This window comes from Sinocyclocheilus rhinocerous, unplaced genomic scaffold (genome assembly GCF_001515625.1).
Source record: "Sinocyclocheilus rhinocerous isolate Xijiao unplaced genomic scaffold, SAMN03320098_v1.1 scaffold1965, whole genome shotgun sequence".
Classification (NCBI taxonomy): Eukaryota; Metazoa; Chordata; class Actinopteri; order Cypriniformes; family Cyprinidae; genus Sinocyclocheilus; species Sinocyclocheilus rhinocerous.
This window is the reverse complement of record NW_015625577.1, coordinates 1,333,216-1,348,963: the sequence shown is the minus strand read 5'-3', so window position 1 is coordinate 1,348,963 and position 15,748 is coordinate 1,333,216. Positions and strand designations below refer to the sequence as shown.

Genomic DNA, 15,748 nt, shown 5'->3' with positions numbered 1-15,748 from the left:
AGTATACACAATGTCTAACTAGATCTTTACATTATTTTACAAGTAATGTGTGTGTGTGAATATATATATATATATATATAGCTCGGTTTGACCTTCAGCAAGTCGTCTTCACCACATCTAGATGCCTAAATGCATTGAGTTGCTGCCATGTGATTGGCTGATTAGCAATTTGTGTTACCAAGCAATTGAACAGGTGTACCTAATAAAGTGGCCGGTGAGTGTATGTGTGTGTGTGTATGTGTGTGTGTGTGTGTGTGTGTGTGAATATGTATTTTCTTTTTTTTGTGAAAGATGACTCATGCTCACCAAGGCTGCATTTATTTGATAAAAAAATACAGTAAAAATGCAATATTGTAATATATTATTATAATTTAAAATAGCTGTTTTCTATTTTAATATATTTTAGATTTTTTTTTCCTGTTGAAGCAATGCTGAATTTTTAGCAGTCATTAGTCATTCGGTCTTTAGTCACATGATCCTTCAGAAATCATTCTAATATGCTGATTTGGTCCTCAATTATTATTTAATTTACATTCATTTAGAAAACAGTTATTTTAATTTGTAACATTTCACAATATTGCTGTTTTTACTGTATTTTTTTTATCAAATAAATGCAGCCTTGGTGAGCATAAGTGACTTCTTTTTAAAACATTTAAAAATTGAGTCGGCTAGCTGTTTTTTTTTTCTTTTTTCCAGTGGTTGAAGCATGATTGGCACCAGCTCATGATAGTCATAATATGACAAAAATGACATTTTATGCTCAAACATGAAAAGATTTTAAACCTGTGTTCAATTTCCGAAAGCTTTTATCATCAGTTGTACATCACTATCCCACATCCTGATCTAAAAGTAATGTCCTTGAACAAGAGCTAAATATTTACTCGTGTTAATGCGGCTCATGTGCATGAAAAGAGACGTAATGAGGACAGGGACATGCAGACGTGCTCAAAATGTGTATACGCTCTGTCTGGCTAGTAATACGGTGTGTCACACCAAAACAGACATAAATCCAGCTCAGATTACCATCTGCCTATTGTTCATATGGGGGTTAGATTACGACCACACAATGCGTATAGTGTAAAGGGCAGCAAATGTATAAACACGTCTGCGTTTGAGCGGAATGTGATTGATTGCCATGTACGGTCAAACATTTTGGGACACTGGGTTTTTAAAACACCATTCACTGTATGTGTCTACATCAGATGAGACTATAGACGTCAAAGAAGCGCCCATGCCTCACCAAAACACATATAAACTGGTAATGAGTCACCTCACCCAGTACCTAAACACATCTGACCAATGCATCAGCGTCATGTACATATTTTTCTAAACGGATATGTGGCAGCTCATTTGGTGCCCCAGGCAAGATAAGACATAAGCAAAGAATAAAACCCTTTTTATGGATCGTTTTGGTCCACTGCAGCTTTCTACCATGCCTTTATCATTTATTCTGGCCACTTTACAAATGCCTTTTATGGATATGTAGCTTTATCTTTGTCACAGAGCCAGTGTTTCTTTATTAAAAATTTCAACAAAAATATGAATTATTATAGTTTAAAAATGCAACCATCTGAACAAGAATGGAATAAACTATTTTAATATTTAATTTTAATATTAATATTTATTAACATATAAAGAGCAAAAAAAAAAATCACATACATTTTGAGAGGAAAAAATATAACACTGATGTATATTTATCAAAAATCACTGTACTTGATTACCAAGAAAACAACAGTGTACCAAGAAAAGAACATACTTGAGATGAGATGAGACAAAACATTCAATTAAATATCTATTATATACAATTTTTATTGCACATCATTCAATTTAATTAATAAAATGAAAATAAATTTAATTAAAATAATAAAGTAAAAATAAAAACGTAAAAAAAATTAATTGTGCCAATATAGTGAAAATATTTCATTTTGTTCATTTAAGATACATAAAAATGTTACCCATGAGCCTTAGCTAGACTTTTTTTTTTTTTTTTACTTTTTTTTTTGTTGTCATTTTCACCATTTCCATGACAGAATGCTATTAAAACATAACTTGAAATGCGAAGGAAATTTAAATTATTTTCAGAGAAAAAAAAAAAGTTCTCCTGTAATGCCTGATATATCCTGCTAATGGACAAGTAATGGTGTGGAAGGTGTGTGCTAAGAGAGTTCAATTTCCACAAGAGTCCACAGTTGAAGAAGCACCCATGTGTGAGAGAAAGACAGAATGTGATCAAATGAATCCAACTCATTTGTTTGTGCTCAGCTGGATGCGTGAAGACTGACAGACAGCGGCAACAGCTAATGACAGCCTGATCATCAAAATTCAAAGTCTGGACTGCTGGCGCAGCAAAACATGACTTCACAGGGAAAAGCCCTGGGTCATAGTGGCAACGGTGTGGGAATTCTCCTCTATTATTTCACAGCCTAAGCTTTAATTAACACGAGCACCGGTGATTCTGGAACCCCTAATGGGCGACATCCTACATACAATAGTCTAGAGCTAAATTAAAGAGAGGTGCCACTCTGTAATCTCACAATATCACACGTCCACTCCTCAGTGGAGGTTCACAGCTGGGCCTTGGGCCAAAGGAAATTACAATCACTGGGAAGTACGCACTAAAGCAGCCCTCCAGATAAGACGTAATAAATTCTTCTTTCTGACAAAACATTTGGAAGAACCGCTGCCTTCACAGTTGGCAAAAACAACACGGATTAGGTCAGCTGGGTTTTTTGGGAGCACATCACCCTGGTAATACTCATTTCCCAACCACGTCACGGCTTCCAAACCAGTCTCATTTTATGACGAAAAACAGTAGGTACGTGTTAGCACCAAATTGGGGTTAATAAAACAAATGGACATGAAGTTGCAGACAGTTACTGTGACTGTGACTTAAAGTTGATCTAACTCATGCTATAAGCCCAAAAGAGCCATTTCTGATACTGATTTCCTAAGTATGTGTTTGGCTGGCCTCTTTCCTCGAAAAAAAAGCAGGAGTGCGAGTCTACCTTCAAGGCACACAGTGAGAGCTTATTGATTTTGAGAGTGAAAAACATTTGTTGACTGCTGATAAAGCTCTTTGGGTCAGAAGTCGCTCTGTGTGTTTTTGTCCTGAAATTAATTCAAACAGGACTGGCGCAGCTGTGGTAACGCACTCGGCTGAGCCGTTCAAGGACGCCCACTGACTGTCCGCTTTCATCCACAAATCTCAATCAGAGTAAGCCTTATTTGAGGTCACTCTTGCTAGTTTTGCTCTTAGGGCTGGATTGGTATTTGTTACTATAGTTAATCAGTATAGAATAATCAGTTCAGTGTATACGTTTTTGTGTTCTGCGGGTGCACTTAAAGGAACAGCTCACCAAAAAAATAATTTGGTCATTTAATCGCGCTCATGTCATTTTAAACATGTGTTTTCCATGGAACACAAATATAACATTTGAAACCGAATCATTGAAACAGTGAACTCGAGAAGCGAATCAGTGAACAAATTGTTCTAGCTGAATGATTTGTTCCTGAATCAAAGCTGAAATGATTCAATGATCCAGTCTCAAATGTTCTCAGGTTAATTATGAAGGAAAGAATATATTAAGTAATTAATAAAAATAAAATAAATACAGATAAATAAACATAAATGAACAAATACATAAATAAAAAATGAACAAATTCAAACAAAATAAAATTTTGCTCAAATAAAATATGAATTCAAGACTTAAAAATATAGCATTTATGACATTTTTTGTCGTTTTTAGAAGCTAAAAGATGTGGTTATGAAAAACGATGGATGAAGATTCTTCAAAATAACTATTTTTTGGTCACACTTTATTTTAAGGTCCAATTCTCGCTATTAACAAACCAACAATAAACTACTAATTTGCTGCTTATTAATAATTAGTAAGGTCATTGTTAAGTTTACGTATTGGGTAGGATTAGGGATGAAGAATATGGTCATGCAGAATATGTGCTTTATATGTACTAATAGACAGCAAATATGTTAATAATAGGCATGCTAATACGCAACTAATAGGGAGAATTAGTCCCTATACTAAAGTGTTACCTTTTTTTATTATTCCACAGAACAAAAACAAAAATAATACAAAGGTAAAATGACATAAGTGGTAAGTAAATGATAACAAATTAAGTAAATGATGGCAAAGTTTCATTAAGAGTACAACTGGACAAAAAAAATAGATGGAGGCTTTTGAAGAACTATTAATGTTTATTGATATTTTTCCATTGTGTCCCTTATAAATAATGATATTGTAACTACTGACCTTAATGTGAATCTAAATACAGCCGACATTGTTTGAATCCTAACAAAGAATGGCAGCTTAAAATGATATGTTCATTTCGGGAGTCCTGCACGTGGTGGAAGAGCCTCGTCTAGTAAATATTTGGATGGCTTTTACCATGGAAAATCGCTTTGGTTTGTTTGTCACAGCGGACATGACTAGTGTAAAATATGATACACAACAGAACGGTCCTCCACAAAAGGAAAAAAGGAAATATATGGGAGGATTATAGTGTAGCCGTATACCAAATAAGCCCATGACGTCTTTGCATTGCGGGTCTTAAATTCACCGGCCCCATGGCTGGAAATTGATAGCGCATTTCTAACATTGTGGCTGCTGTGAACCAAGCCGAAAAGCTACTGCAATGAAGGATGCCAAGGCTTTACTGCAAAAACCGACACTCCTCCAGTTTCAAGTAAAACCTAGATGTTCATACTTTATCATTAATTTTCTTAACCGCAAAGCAGTGACTCTAAGCTCTCCAAAAGCCCAAAAGAGAGGGCTAAATAAGGATTGGGGGTCTGGAGAGTAATATTCAATGCTCCAAATGTTCCCAAACATCTGGGGAATGTTAAACGTGACACTTCGTAAACAGGTTGCGGTTGTTTTCAGGATTTTACCCAAAGTGAGGTGACAGAAAAAGCGCAGCTTGGATTTTTGCAGCCTGTCTATTTCATCAAAAGCTCAAGTTAATGTTTCTTGACAGTCTAAATATATAGAAACGTTAAAGAGAGGCAATGGAGAAAACTTTTCTAAGCTGTGGCCAAAAGTGTTAAGAAACTATAATCCGGAGCCATACAGCAGGTGTTCGCTTCCTGACCTCAGATGTCAATATGTCTTGCCGTCACACATGTCTTCTATCAAAACCTCTCAAGTGAGCTGCTATACAAGGAAAGGCAGCTCAACCTGAACCACATGAATACCTCAGGACCTTGCCTCCAGACACCAGATCCCCTAAACAAGGCAAAAAAAATCAATCAGATGAGCTTCCTGAAAAATACATCTAGCAGACATTCTCTGTGCACCAGATAAACACTTCCAGACGCTGGACTACAGCCATTTTCCCACATGCTTAAGTGTTTTGACAGCCATCTCAAAAGCTCCACTGTTTTATTTTTTGTATATTTTCAACATTAACGTGGATTTCAGCAGAATTTGTTCATCAAAGCTTCCTGCTTACAGGTTAATTCAATTCAAGTTGATTAGCCCTCTCGAAAACCAAATAAATCATCACGCTTACACTATCACAAGACAGATGAATGAGTCCTGATAAAGGAGAAGAAAAACATAAATCTACTAGACAACCAGAAAAATATAAATCTACCAGACAAACAAAACAGAAAGTGAGTAACAGTTAATCTGAAATGAAAATCAGGTCAACATTTACTCACCTTCATGTCGTTCTGAGCACGTTTCACCTTAACTTATTGTTCTGAAAGTTATTCTCAAGTCAAAACTTTTCCATTAATCATTTGATTCAGTTCAGTTTCATTACAACTTCTATCATGGACTCTCAAGAACAAGACACGGAATTAGGGCAGATGTCAATATGTGCAGTGAACATCTGCATAAAATTTAGCATTTTTCTCACCCAAAGCTATCATAGGACATCTTTTGAGGCTTGAAAGCTGTAGTTACCATTTGTTGTAACTTCATTACAATTTTGTCTATCATTTTCTACGGAAGAAAGTAAGTCAAAAAGTTTTGCAATGAAATAAATGAGTAAATGATAGCGGAACTTTCAGTTTTGGTCATGCTTTTCAGGGAAATTTAGTTTTTTTACTATAAAATAAAAGGGATAATAAGTGGACAAGTTACTTATCTGTTTCTTAGTCACTTCCTCCATTTAGTTGTTTCCTCCAACTCAGGACATGTGTGAATGTTTGTGAATGTTTTGAGCATACGTACACAAAACACAATGACAGCCTGTACATATGTGTTCAGTGTGAAAAACAGCCCGGACACTGTTATAATGACACGTCAAATCTTTGCACCTAAAATCAATAGTATTTCACAACTATTTTCCATGTCATGAACACAGAGTGTATCCTGTAATTCACACTCCTCTGTGATATAAACACACTCACTACACTCTGCAATTTGGTTTTCCGTGCCAATGTCTCACAGCTGTAGGATGTTGAACATGTGTTTTGTTCTTGCTCTGTAGCAGGTAAAAAAGAATCTTAGTCAGTCCAGCAAAGTGTAATTTCACTCAAAGTCTATGTGTCTAAGAATAACACTTCTTGTTATAAAAAAAAAAGTAATGTGCTGGTACCATGGTAATGTGATGGTATCAGAAGGTAATGAATACCATATTCATGTCAATAGTGTTTATATGAGACTTCAAGGAATACCATGGTGCTATCATGTCCATACAGTATTGCTGTTGTATTTTAATAAACCTTCAAAGCCACACCATCAACATAAGCTTTCTGGTATTTTCTGTATCAATTACTTTGAACTAAAATGGTTATAAAATTAAGCACTGAGGTATGTGCTACATTCGAGAGCAAATTTGCATTTGCACCAACAGGGGTCTCTCTTCAGCTAAAAACCCTGTCTAAGTCAATGCAAGCGGGGAAAAAACATCTTAATGTTTAAAATAAATTTTTTTCTACCAATAAGCATGAAGTCAGAAGTCATTCCATGACTTCTGGCCATCAAACTTAATTACCATCATATATTTAAAACATGCCAGCAGTATATTTGAAAAAGCCAACAAAGCACTATTCACTGAAAGGGAAAATAACTCAATTACTTTATTACATTAAATAGGCTACATTCTTCATTCTATCCTTGAACAGGCACTGAAATAATTCTCAGTCATTGGAGATTTTATAAATCTCTGTCTGACTTTGTCCGCGCCAGGGTTATATTTAGAAACGCAGAGAAAGTCACGATCCACAGGTCTGTTAATATGTCACGTCATCCATTGTCGCAGCATTCATACTCTGGCACACATTAGTGAAGACTGTCAATGATTCACTCCCGTGTGACACAGATAACCCTTAACAGCTGTGCAGGTACATATTCACAAACCAGGTTAAAAAATAGCAACAGAAAGCACCCACCATGTATGAAATGCAACAATGTTTTATAAAAAAGAAGTAGCTTATGTTATATATATATATACATACACACACACACACACACAATGCAATCTCACAAATAGTTACATAGACTGCTGTGAACTTCTTAAGCATGTAATGATAATGAATAAGACTGGCCTCATTCACTTTCGGGATGAATGGGTTTACCATCACAGCCGCTGATGGTTTGCCACTGGAAACATTTATCCTTTCTCAGTACACACATTTTCGCCATGCCTCGTCTACCATCCTTGAACTTATCCAAATCTGAGGAACTCTCAGGGAGACTAAATTATGCAGGAGAACCCACCAGATTCCATCCATGCCGGACAAGAGTCACTTCTAAGAATAAATCCTGGTGAGCCTATTTACTTTACGAGCTTTTTATTAAGTTCTCTGGTAATCATCTGTCTTCTTGACTAATGAGCGCTCAGACTGGAAATCAACGATAATTTTCTTGTGGTTTCTTCAGAGCCTAATGCACCTTTTGGTTTTGAACTCATAGGATATTACAAAATGATGATGTTCCAGATCAAATGTTCATATGAGATTGCAAAGTTTTTGCAAAAAATTGCAAAGTTGCAGTTGCTCAAGAGCTCTTCAGAGAAGACCATTTCAAGGAATCCCATTGAATCCCACTGGCTTGAGTGGCTCTTTTCTTCGATTTCAAATGGTTTGTAAAAGTGGCGTGCGCATTTTACTTTCACTTTCAAATTAGCGGCAATTGAATTGCCGCAATTCAGCGTCAATCAATTGTTCGAGTTTTCCCTCTTTTCCTCGGATTTCTTGGCTTTCAAATAGCTTGAAAGAGCACCGTGCGCGTTTTACTTTCACTTTCAAATTAGCGGCAATTCGGCGTTGATTCAATTCAAGCAACAACAACCTCAAACTCAGAACTTTTATTAACAAAACGAATAAAAATACACCATATATGCCTAAATAATATAACAAATTACTTAGGCTACACAAAGTTTAAATAGGTAGGCCAAAACGACGGTGGGGGGCGGTGCCACGGTAGGCAAATGACGTAACCTGTGTAGCAGCTTAACACCGGTATAACCGAAAACACCATCTATCGCAGCAAGCCTAAGGTCTATGTCAACAAGACTGAGTCGGTGGAATTCAAGAACGTGTGACAAGCCTTTTGCCTCCAACCCCCTTTAGGTTGAACTCACACTATACAGGCCAACATACAGGAAAACATCCTTTAAAATATGTCCTTACTATCTAGGAAAAGCCTTTACTGTGAAAACAAACAATACATCATTTTTATTGTTTGTATGTGACTGACATAAACAAGAACATGCTATACCATATACAGTAGGTCACTTGTCTATATAACTAGTGAATAGACCTCCTGTTTGGAATGGTTTTGTCTTAAAACTTATCAACAAGCATGCAGCCCTCACAAAAGCAGACACAGCAGGTTCATCATGTTTTGAAGCCACCATATTGTCACAAATAGAGAAGGTATTAAATAACAGCAGTCGTCTGTTTTGTGTTCCTCCTGAACTAGATACTGATGACAAACCAAACACCACAAATTCAAGAGGACAAGACTCAACACGCCTGCCGTACACCTTATCACAGCCCATCAAAGATGTGAACATGAGACTTATACCTGCATCTCTGAGAACATCTCCCTTCAAAGAACAATCAGAACATTCTGCGTCAGGTAACATGAGAACTCTTGAGGAAATGTTCTAGGAAATGACTATGAGGTCAGTTAAAGTATGTCCACTAGAGTGAAAAAATGGGAAAGTCAAATAAAAAATGAGCTCTCTTTAATGTCTCTATTGTTTCTTCTGGAAAGAAATGACATAAAGAGCGAACTGAGACTTGTGCTTATGTATTTTGCTTCTCAGAGTTGTTGCCAAATTACTCTGGTAATCTCACATCTCCTCAAGAGTTTTAAGAGATTTCAAAATATCTGAAATGATGCTCAGATTTGCCAAAACATCAAGGTCTGCCATCAAAGGTCTGATATTTCAATATAAACTCAATTAATTATCATTAAATTCTTTCTAAACCAAATTAGCTGAGCAATGGAATCAATAACTCTAAACTCACAAATGAGATCTCATTAACATCTCAACTGTTCTCCTAGAAAGCAATGTGTTTAATTAAAGAGTGAACTGAATTTTTCTGAAATATTTTGCTCCACAAACTTGTTTCCTACAAAAAAGACCATGCCGTCTCATGAATACACTAGAGTTTCAAAAGACATCTCAAAAAGTCTCAAACTGTGCTCAGATTAGCCAAAAAAACAAAGTATCAAGTCTGAGATTTTCAATATGAACTCAACATTTTTTGGTATCTTCCGACCAAATAAATGAGCTATGGAATCAATTAGAAAAGAGATCTCTTTAACATCTCAACTGATTCTCCTAGGTAGCAAGAAGATTAAAAGGAGAGAACAGAGAATTTTGCTTAAGTATTCTGCTTTTCATATTAGTTTAATGGTAATCTCACGTCTCTTCTAGAGTTTCAAAATGGATTTCAAAAAGAATTTCCAGCCAAGATATCAAAGGACTACAATCAAATGTCTGAGATTTCAATATAAACTCAAAAAAATCTAATCAAATTATTCATAAACCAAATTATCTGAGCTGTCAACTATTAATCATTTTCCCATTTGTGTCTATTTTTATCTCCCCTAAGGAACTTTATGAGAGACAGCTCAGCTGATGATGATACTTAAATAAAAAATAACTCAAAAAATAAAGTCTCATACTGTTTTTCTCTTAGATGAAATGTACAATTACAGGTAAAAATAAAAAATAAAAAGGTGTTGTCTTTATAAATATGTTTTGGGGCAGTCGTGGCCTAATGGATAGATAGTCGGACTTGTAACCCGAAGGTCATGGGTTCGAGTCTCAGGTCCGGCAGGAATTCTCGTGGGGGGAGTGAAAAACCAGCGCTATCTCCACCTTCAATACCACGACTGAGGTGAGACCCTTGAGCAAGGCACCGAACCCCCAACTGCTCCCCGGGCGCCGCAGAATTGGCTGCCCACTGCTCTGGGTGTGTGTTCACGGTGTGAGTGTGTTCACTGCTGTGTGTAAGCACTTGGATGGGTTAAATGCAGAGCACAAATTCCGAGTATGGGTCACCATACTTGGCCACACGTCACTTCACTTAACTTAATCAAATATGTTAAGTGAGGGCAGTGCTTCAAGAGACTGAATGGTCTACGAGGGTCTTAATCCCTTTGTAATGTGTGCAGACCCCCTCAGGTAAACTCTCAGTGATGAACACAAAGCAAATGGGAGGAGCTAAGATGTCAAATGCCATTTACCTGAATGACCCACCATTGTCTCTCACCGAAAACAACAGCTGGAGGTGTGACGGCGACAAATACAGATTCCTCACTAAGTAAGAATATGTTCTTTTCTGCCTCAGTAATAATACAACATAAATAAAGTGCTATGATGAAATATTTAAACCACACAAAGTTATGAGTCAAACAAAAGTTTAAAGGTCAAGCTAGTCATTGCTATGTGCAACTAGGTTCATTAGTTTCTGACTGAATAACTAGAGATGAATCAGTCACAGAAACATTTCTTGCGTGTAAAATATAAGACCTGACACAATCTGATCCATAGTATGAGATTGCTTTCAACTGGCTAACTGAAACAAATTGTTATATAAACTAAAAAAAGGGATGCATAATATCATAACCAAGACTGGCAATGTCTTCATGCTTCCAAAACTGATTAAAGTTATCAAACACAACCTAAATACATACTATAGGAACTCTCACACGCAAACACAGCAACTCTGACTCATAAAATCTTATGTAACCAATGCCCTGTTGACATTTTTTGGTATCTTCCGACCAAATAAATGAGCTATGGAATCAATTAGAAAAGAGATCTCTTTAACATCTCAACTGATTCTCCTAGGTAGCAAGAAGATTAAAAGGAGAGAACAGAGAATTTTGCTTAAGTATTCTGCTTTTCATATTAGTTTAATGGTAATCTCACGTCTCTTCTAGAGTTTCAAAATGGATTTCAAAAAGAATTTCCAGCCAAGATATCAAAGGACTACAATCAAATGTCTGAGATTTCAATATAAACTCAAAAAAATCTAATCAAATTATTCATAAACCAAATTATCTGAGCTGTCAACTATTAATCATTTTCCCATTTGTGTCTATTTTTATCTCCCCTAAGGAACTTTATGAGAGACAGCTCAGCTGATGATGATACTTAAATAAAAAATAACTCAAAAAATAAAGTCTCATACTGTTTTTCTCTTAGATGAAATGTACAATTACAGGTAAAAATAAAAAATAAAAAGGTGTTGTCTTTATAAATATGTTTTGGGGCAGTCGTGGCCTAATGGATAGATAGTCGGACTTGTAACCCGAAGGTCATGGGTTCGAGTCTCAGGTCCGGCAGGAATTCTCGTGGGGGGAGTGAAAAACCAGCGCTATCTCCACCTTCAATACCACGACTGAGGTGAGACCCTTGAGCAAGGCACCGAACCCCCAACTGCTCCCCGGGCGCCGCAGAATTGGCTGCCCACTGCTCTGGGTGTGTGTTCACGGTGTGAGTGTGTTCACTGCTGTGTGTAAGCACTTGGATGGGTTAAATGCAGAGCACAAATTCCGAGTATGGGTCACCATACTTGGCCACACGTCACTTCACTTAACTTAATCAAATATGTTAAGTGAGGGCAGTGCTTCAAGAGACTGAATGGTCTACGAGGGTCTTAATCCCTTTGTAATGTGTGCAGACCCCCTCAGGTAAACTCTCAGTGATGAACACAAAGCAAATGGGAGGAGCTAAGATGTCAAATGCCATTTACCTGAATGACCCACCATTGTCTCTCACCGAAAACAACAGCTGGAGGTGTGACGGCGACAAATACAGATTCCTCACTAAGTAAGAATATGTTCTTTTCTGCCTCAGTAATAATACAACATAAATAAAGTGCTATGATGAAATATTTAAACCACACAAAGTTATGAGTCAAACAAAAGTTTAAAGGTCAAGCTAGTCATTGCTATGTGCAACTAGGTTCATTAGTTTCTGACTGAATAACTAGAGATGAATCAGTCACAGAAACATTTCTTGCGTGTAAAATATAAGACCTGACACAATCTGATCCATAGTATGAGATTGCTTTCAACTGGCTAACTGAAACAAATTGTTATATAAACTAAAAAAAGGGATGCATAATATCATAACCAAGACTGGCAATGTCTTCATGCTTCCAAAACTGATTAAAGTTATCAAACACAACCTAAATACATACTATAGGAACTCTCACACGCAAACACAGCAACTCTGACTCATAAAATCTTATGTAACCAATGCCCTGTTGTACCTGCCGCTATCCTGTTAAGCAGCTGCTGACGGGCAATGATCCTGCCCAACCTGTACCCGGAGCGCCGTCTGAGGTGGTCCATCCTCAGGTAGATGTCCTGCGTCTCTGGGGTCATGTTTCCCAGACATTCGCTGCTCTCGGTGCGCGGCAGCCCCCTGTACATGATCACACAACGCAAAACGTCCGGCACCCCTCTCCCCAAAAACAAATACCTGAAACAGTCACGTAATCTGTCCACCGACAAGCCAACATGTGTGAGATGTGAGTCCGTAGAGTTCCAGAGGAGTGCCAGCTGTCAGTCCCGCCCCTTATTTTAGTCACGTGACTAGAGGTGAGCCAATGGGAAGCCAGGATGACGAGGGCAAGCCTTGTGGCTGAGCTGAATTCAAGGTCTGTGCGAGCGCTGCTCGGTTCAGGAGGGAAATATAAATACCAGAGGAATGCCTGTGAACTGAGCGAGTGGAGAAAGCTGGAGAGCAGGGGGCCGTGGGAGGGGGAAAAGAAAAACAGCGTGGCTAAGAGAAACACCCAGACCTAAAGGAACAAGCTTGCTGCTGTGAAGGCCCACTCAGGTGGCAAGTTTGCTAAGGAGGAGTTTGTAGTTAGGAAAAGAGACAAATTGGTCTTAAAAACTATTAACTTAAATGGTTTTAGACAAACAATCCATAAGAACAATACAAAGAGAAAACAGACCTAGGAGCGACTGTGTAGGTGAAAACAAGGATAACAAAAGGTGTCGTGTTGGAAAACTCAATCTCCAACCCCCTATTTGCTCTGAGCACAGTGGGGCTTCACCTTGTGAAACAGCCATTCATGCTAAAATGGCCATTTCACACATTAAAATAGGTTGTACAGGAAACGTCTCAACTGTAGGTGAAAGACATGAACCTTTATTTATGCTGAAATAATGTGCATTTATATGTCAATAAAATTTTTTTATATAAAATAAGAAATAAAATAAAAAGTGACATTAATAGTTCCTGCTTTAGTTATCTCTTAGCTCCACTTGCAAAAATATAAAATAAGAAAATAAAACAAGATTAATTTATTTATTTATTTATGCTGAAATAATGTGTATTTATCACATGGCCTTAATTTTCTGACAGATTCCTAAAAACATGATGTCAAAGAAATGAAATGAAATAAGAAGTGTCATTAATATATGTTCCTGTTTTAATTATCTCTTAGCTCCAATTGCAATTATTAAAAATATAAAATAAGAAAATAAAAAGATTAATTTAAATAATAATAATAATTTAATGGATTATATGACAATTACGTTATCTTTGTGTCAAAAAGAAAAATGAAGTTATCTGTATCAGTAATATCTATCTATCTATCTATATACACACACACACACACATTTTGAAATTTAGAAATTGTTCTAAAAAGTCAATCAAGGGCTACTGGTCAATCTCCAATGCGGTCTGCATTACTTCATAAATGCTGATACTTCAATGAAACACAAATGAGATCTACATGAGCAACAGAACTTTGCACAATACAAATTTCCTATTTCTAAATGTTCTATGTAGTTGGACCAATAAAACAGATAACGTCCTTAATCACACACTCGCCAATCTGTTAAACATGTCGCATATGTACATGAATAACTAAAATAAAATTGGTAAAGGTATAATTCATTAAAAAATACATGTAAGGCACTCACAGTTTAGTTATACTAAAGCACATTAAATTAGAATTTGTGCAAATGAAAAAAAAAAAACATTCCTATTGGTCAGTGAGAGGTGCTTTACCTTCACAAAATGTTGATTATCAACCTCAGGAAGTCAAACTAAATATTATATGAACTATAAAAAATAAAGATAAAATGAAAACAATACAAAAAAAAAAAAAAAAAAAAAAAGAATGAATGAATGGAAGGTTTGCAAGAGCGTTTGTTCCATTGCTGCATGAATGCAACCCAAGTCTTCAGACTGAAAATAGACTCCACATCTTTGCAAACAGTTCCACCCTCTGTTGACTAAACTCCATCACCCTTAAGGCACTGGTGAACAGCGCACATTTCCTGTTAGTATGTGTTATAAGCCTCTCGCTCCTAGTCTAAGTGTGAGCGAGCACATAAACACATGAACCGGGTACAAATGAGCACAACACCAAGCTAAACACATTCTGTGCCCCCTCCCTGACTGGCACACACTAACCATACTACAAACCACACAAAGACCGCAATTCAACCAGCGCCTGCAATGCTGCTGCTATTTATACATAAACTACCCCATCCCTCACTCCAACGCCCCTCGCCACAGAAAAGTTTTCATGTTTTCTACTCTGTAACAGTTTTTAAGACGTTCAGTGCCGTTTGTGTCGCTACATTAAAAATGATCTCATTTGTTGACCCAAAGCTTGAGCTTATAAACAAGGTACAGTGCGTGGTCTTGCAATCCCATAATGCACAAAAGGGCTCTGTTGACTACAGGTGTAACTTGAGTGACTGGAGCGAGCACATAAACACATGAACCGGGTACAAATGAGCACAACACCAAGCTAAACACATTCTGTGCCCCCTCCCTGACTGGCACACACTAACCATACTACAAACCACACAAAGACCGCAATTCAACCAGCGCCTGCAATGCTGCTGCTATTTATACATAAACTACCCCATCCCTCACTCCAACGCCCCTCGCCACAGAAAAGTTTTCATGTTTTCTACTCTGTAACAGTTTTTAAGACGTTCAGTGCCGTTTGTGTCGCTACATTAAAAATGATCTCATTTGTTGACCCAAAGCTTGAGCTTATAAACAAGGTACAGTGCATGCTCTTGCAATCCCAAAATGCACAAAAGGGCTCTGTTGACTACAGGTGTAACTTGAGTGACTGACAGAGCCTAATGAATGCTGTGATTCGTTTTTCCACACAGACTGCATAAAATGTAGATTAATGTTATGCTGAATGGGATTTTAAATATTATATGTGTGGGTGTATATATGATGAAAAGGGGTTTTCAAGCATCAGAACAAAAGTTTAATACAGCTTTATTTTTTCGTGCAGTAGTATGAAATAAATTAAACAATG

General features: G+C 37.0%; 1 protein-coding gene across 4 annotated transcripts in view; it reads right to left on the bottom strand.

Moving 5' to 3' along the window:
* Nucleotides 1–15,748, bottom strand: part of stard13b (StAR related lipid transfer domain containing 13b) — an 84,373-nt gene that overhangs the window by 18,513 nt on the left and 50,112 nt on the right. Inside the window, exon 1 of one of the 4 annotated variants that reach the window (XM_016568359.1) lies at nt 12,710–12,872. The exons of the other annotated variants lie outside the window; for them this stretch is intronic. Coding sequence (XP_016423845.1) covers nt 12,710–12,872 — 163 coding nt within the window. Of the gene's footprint in view, nt 1–12,709; nt 12,873–15,748 lie in introns of those variants that run through there. 4 annotated transcript variants of the gene reach the window in all.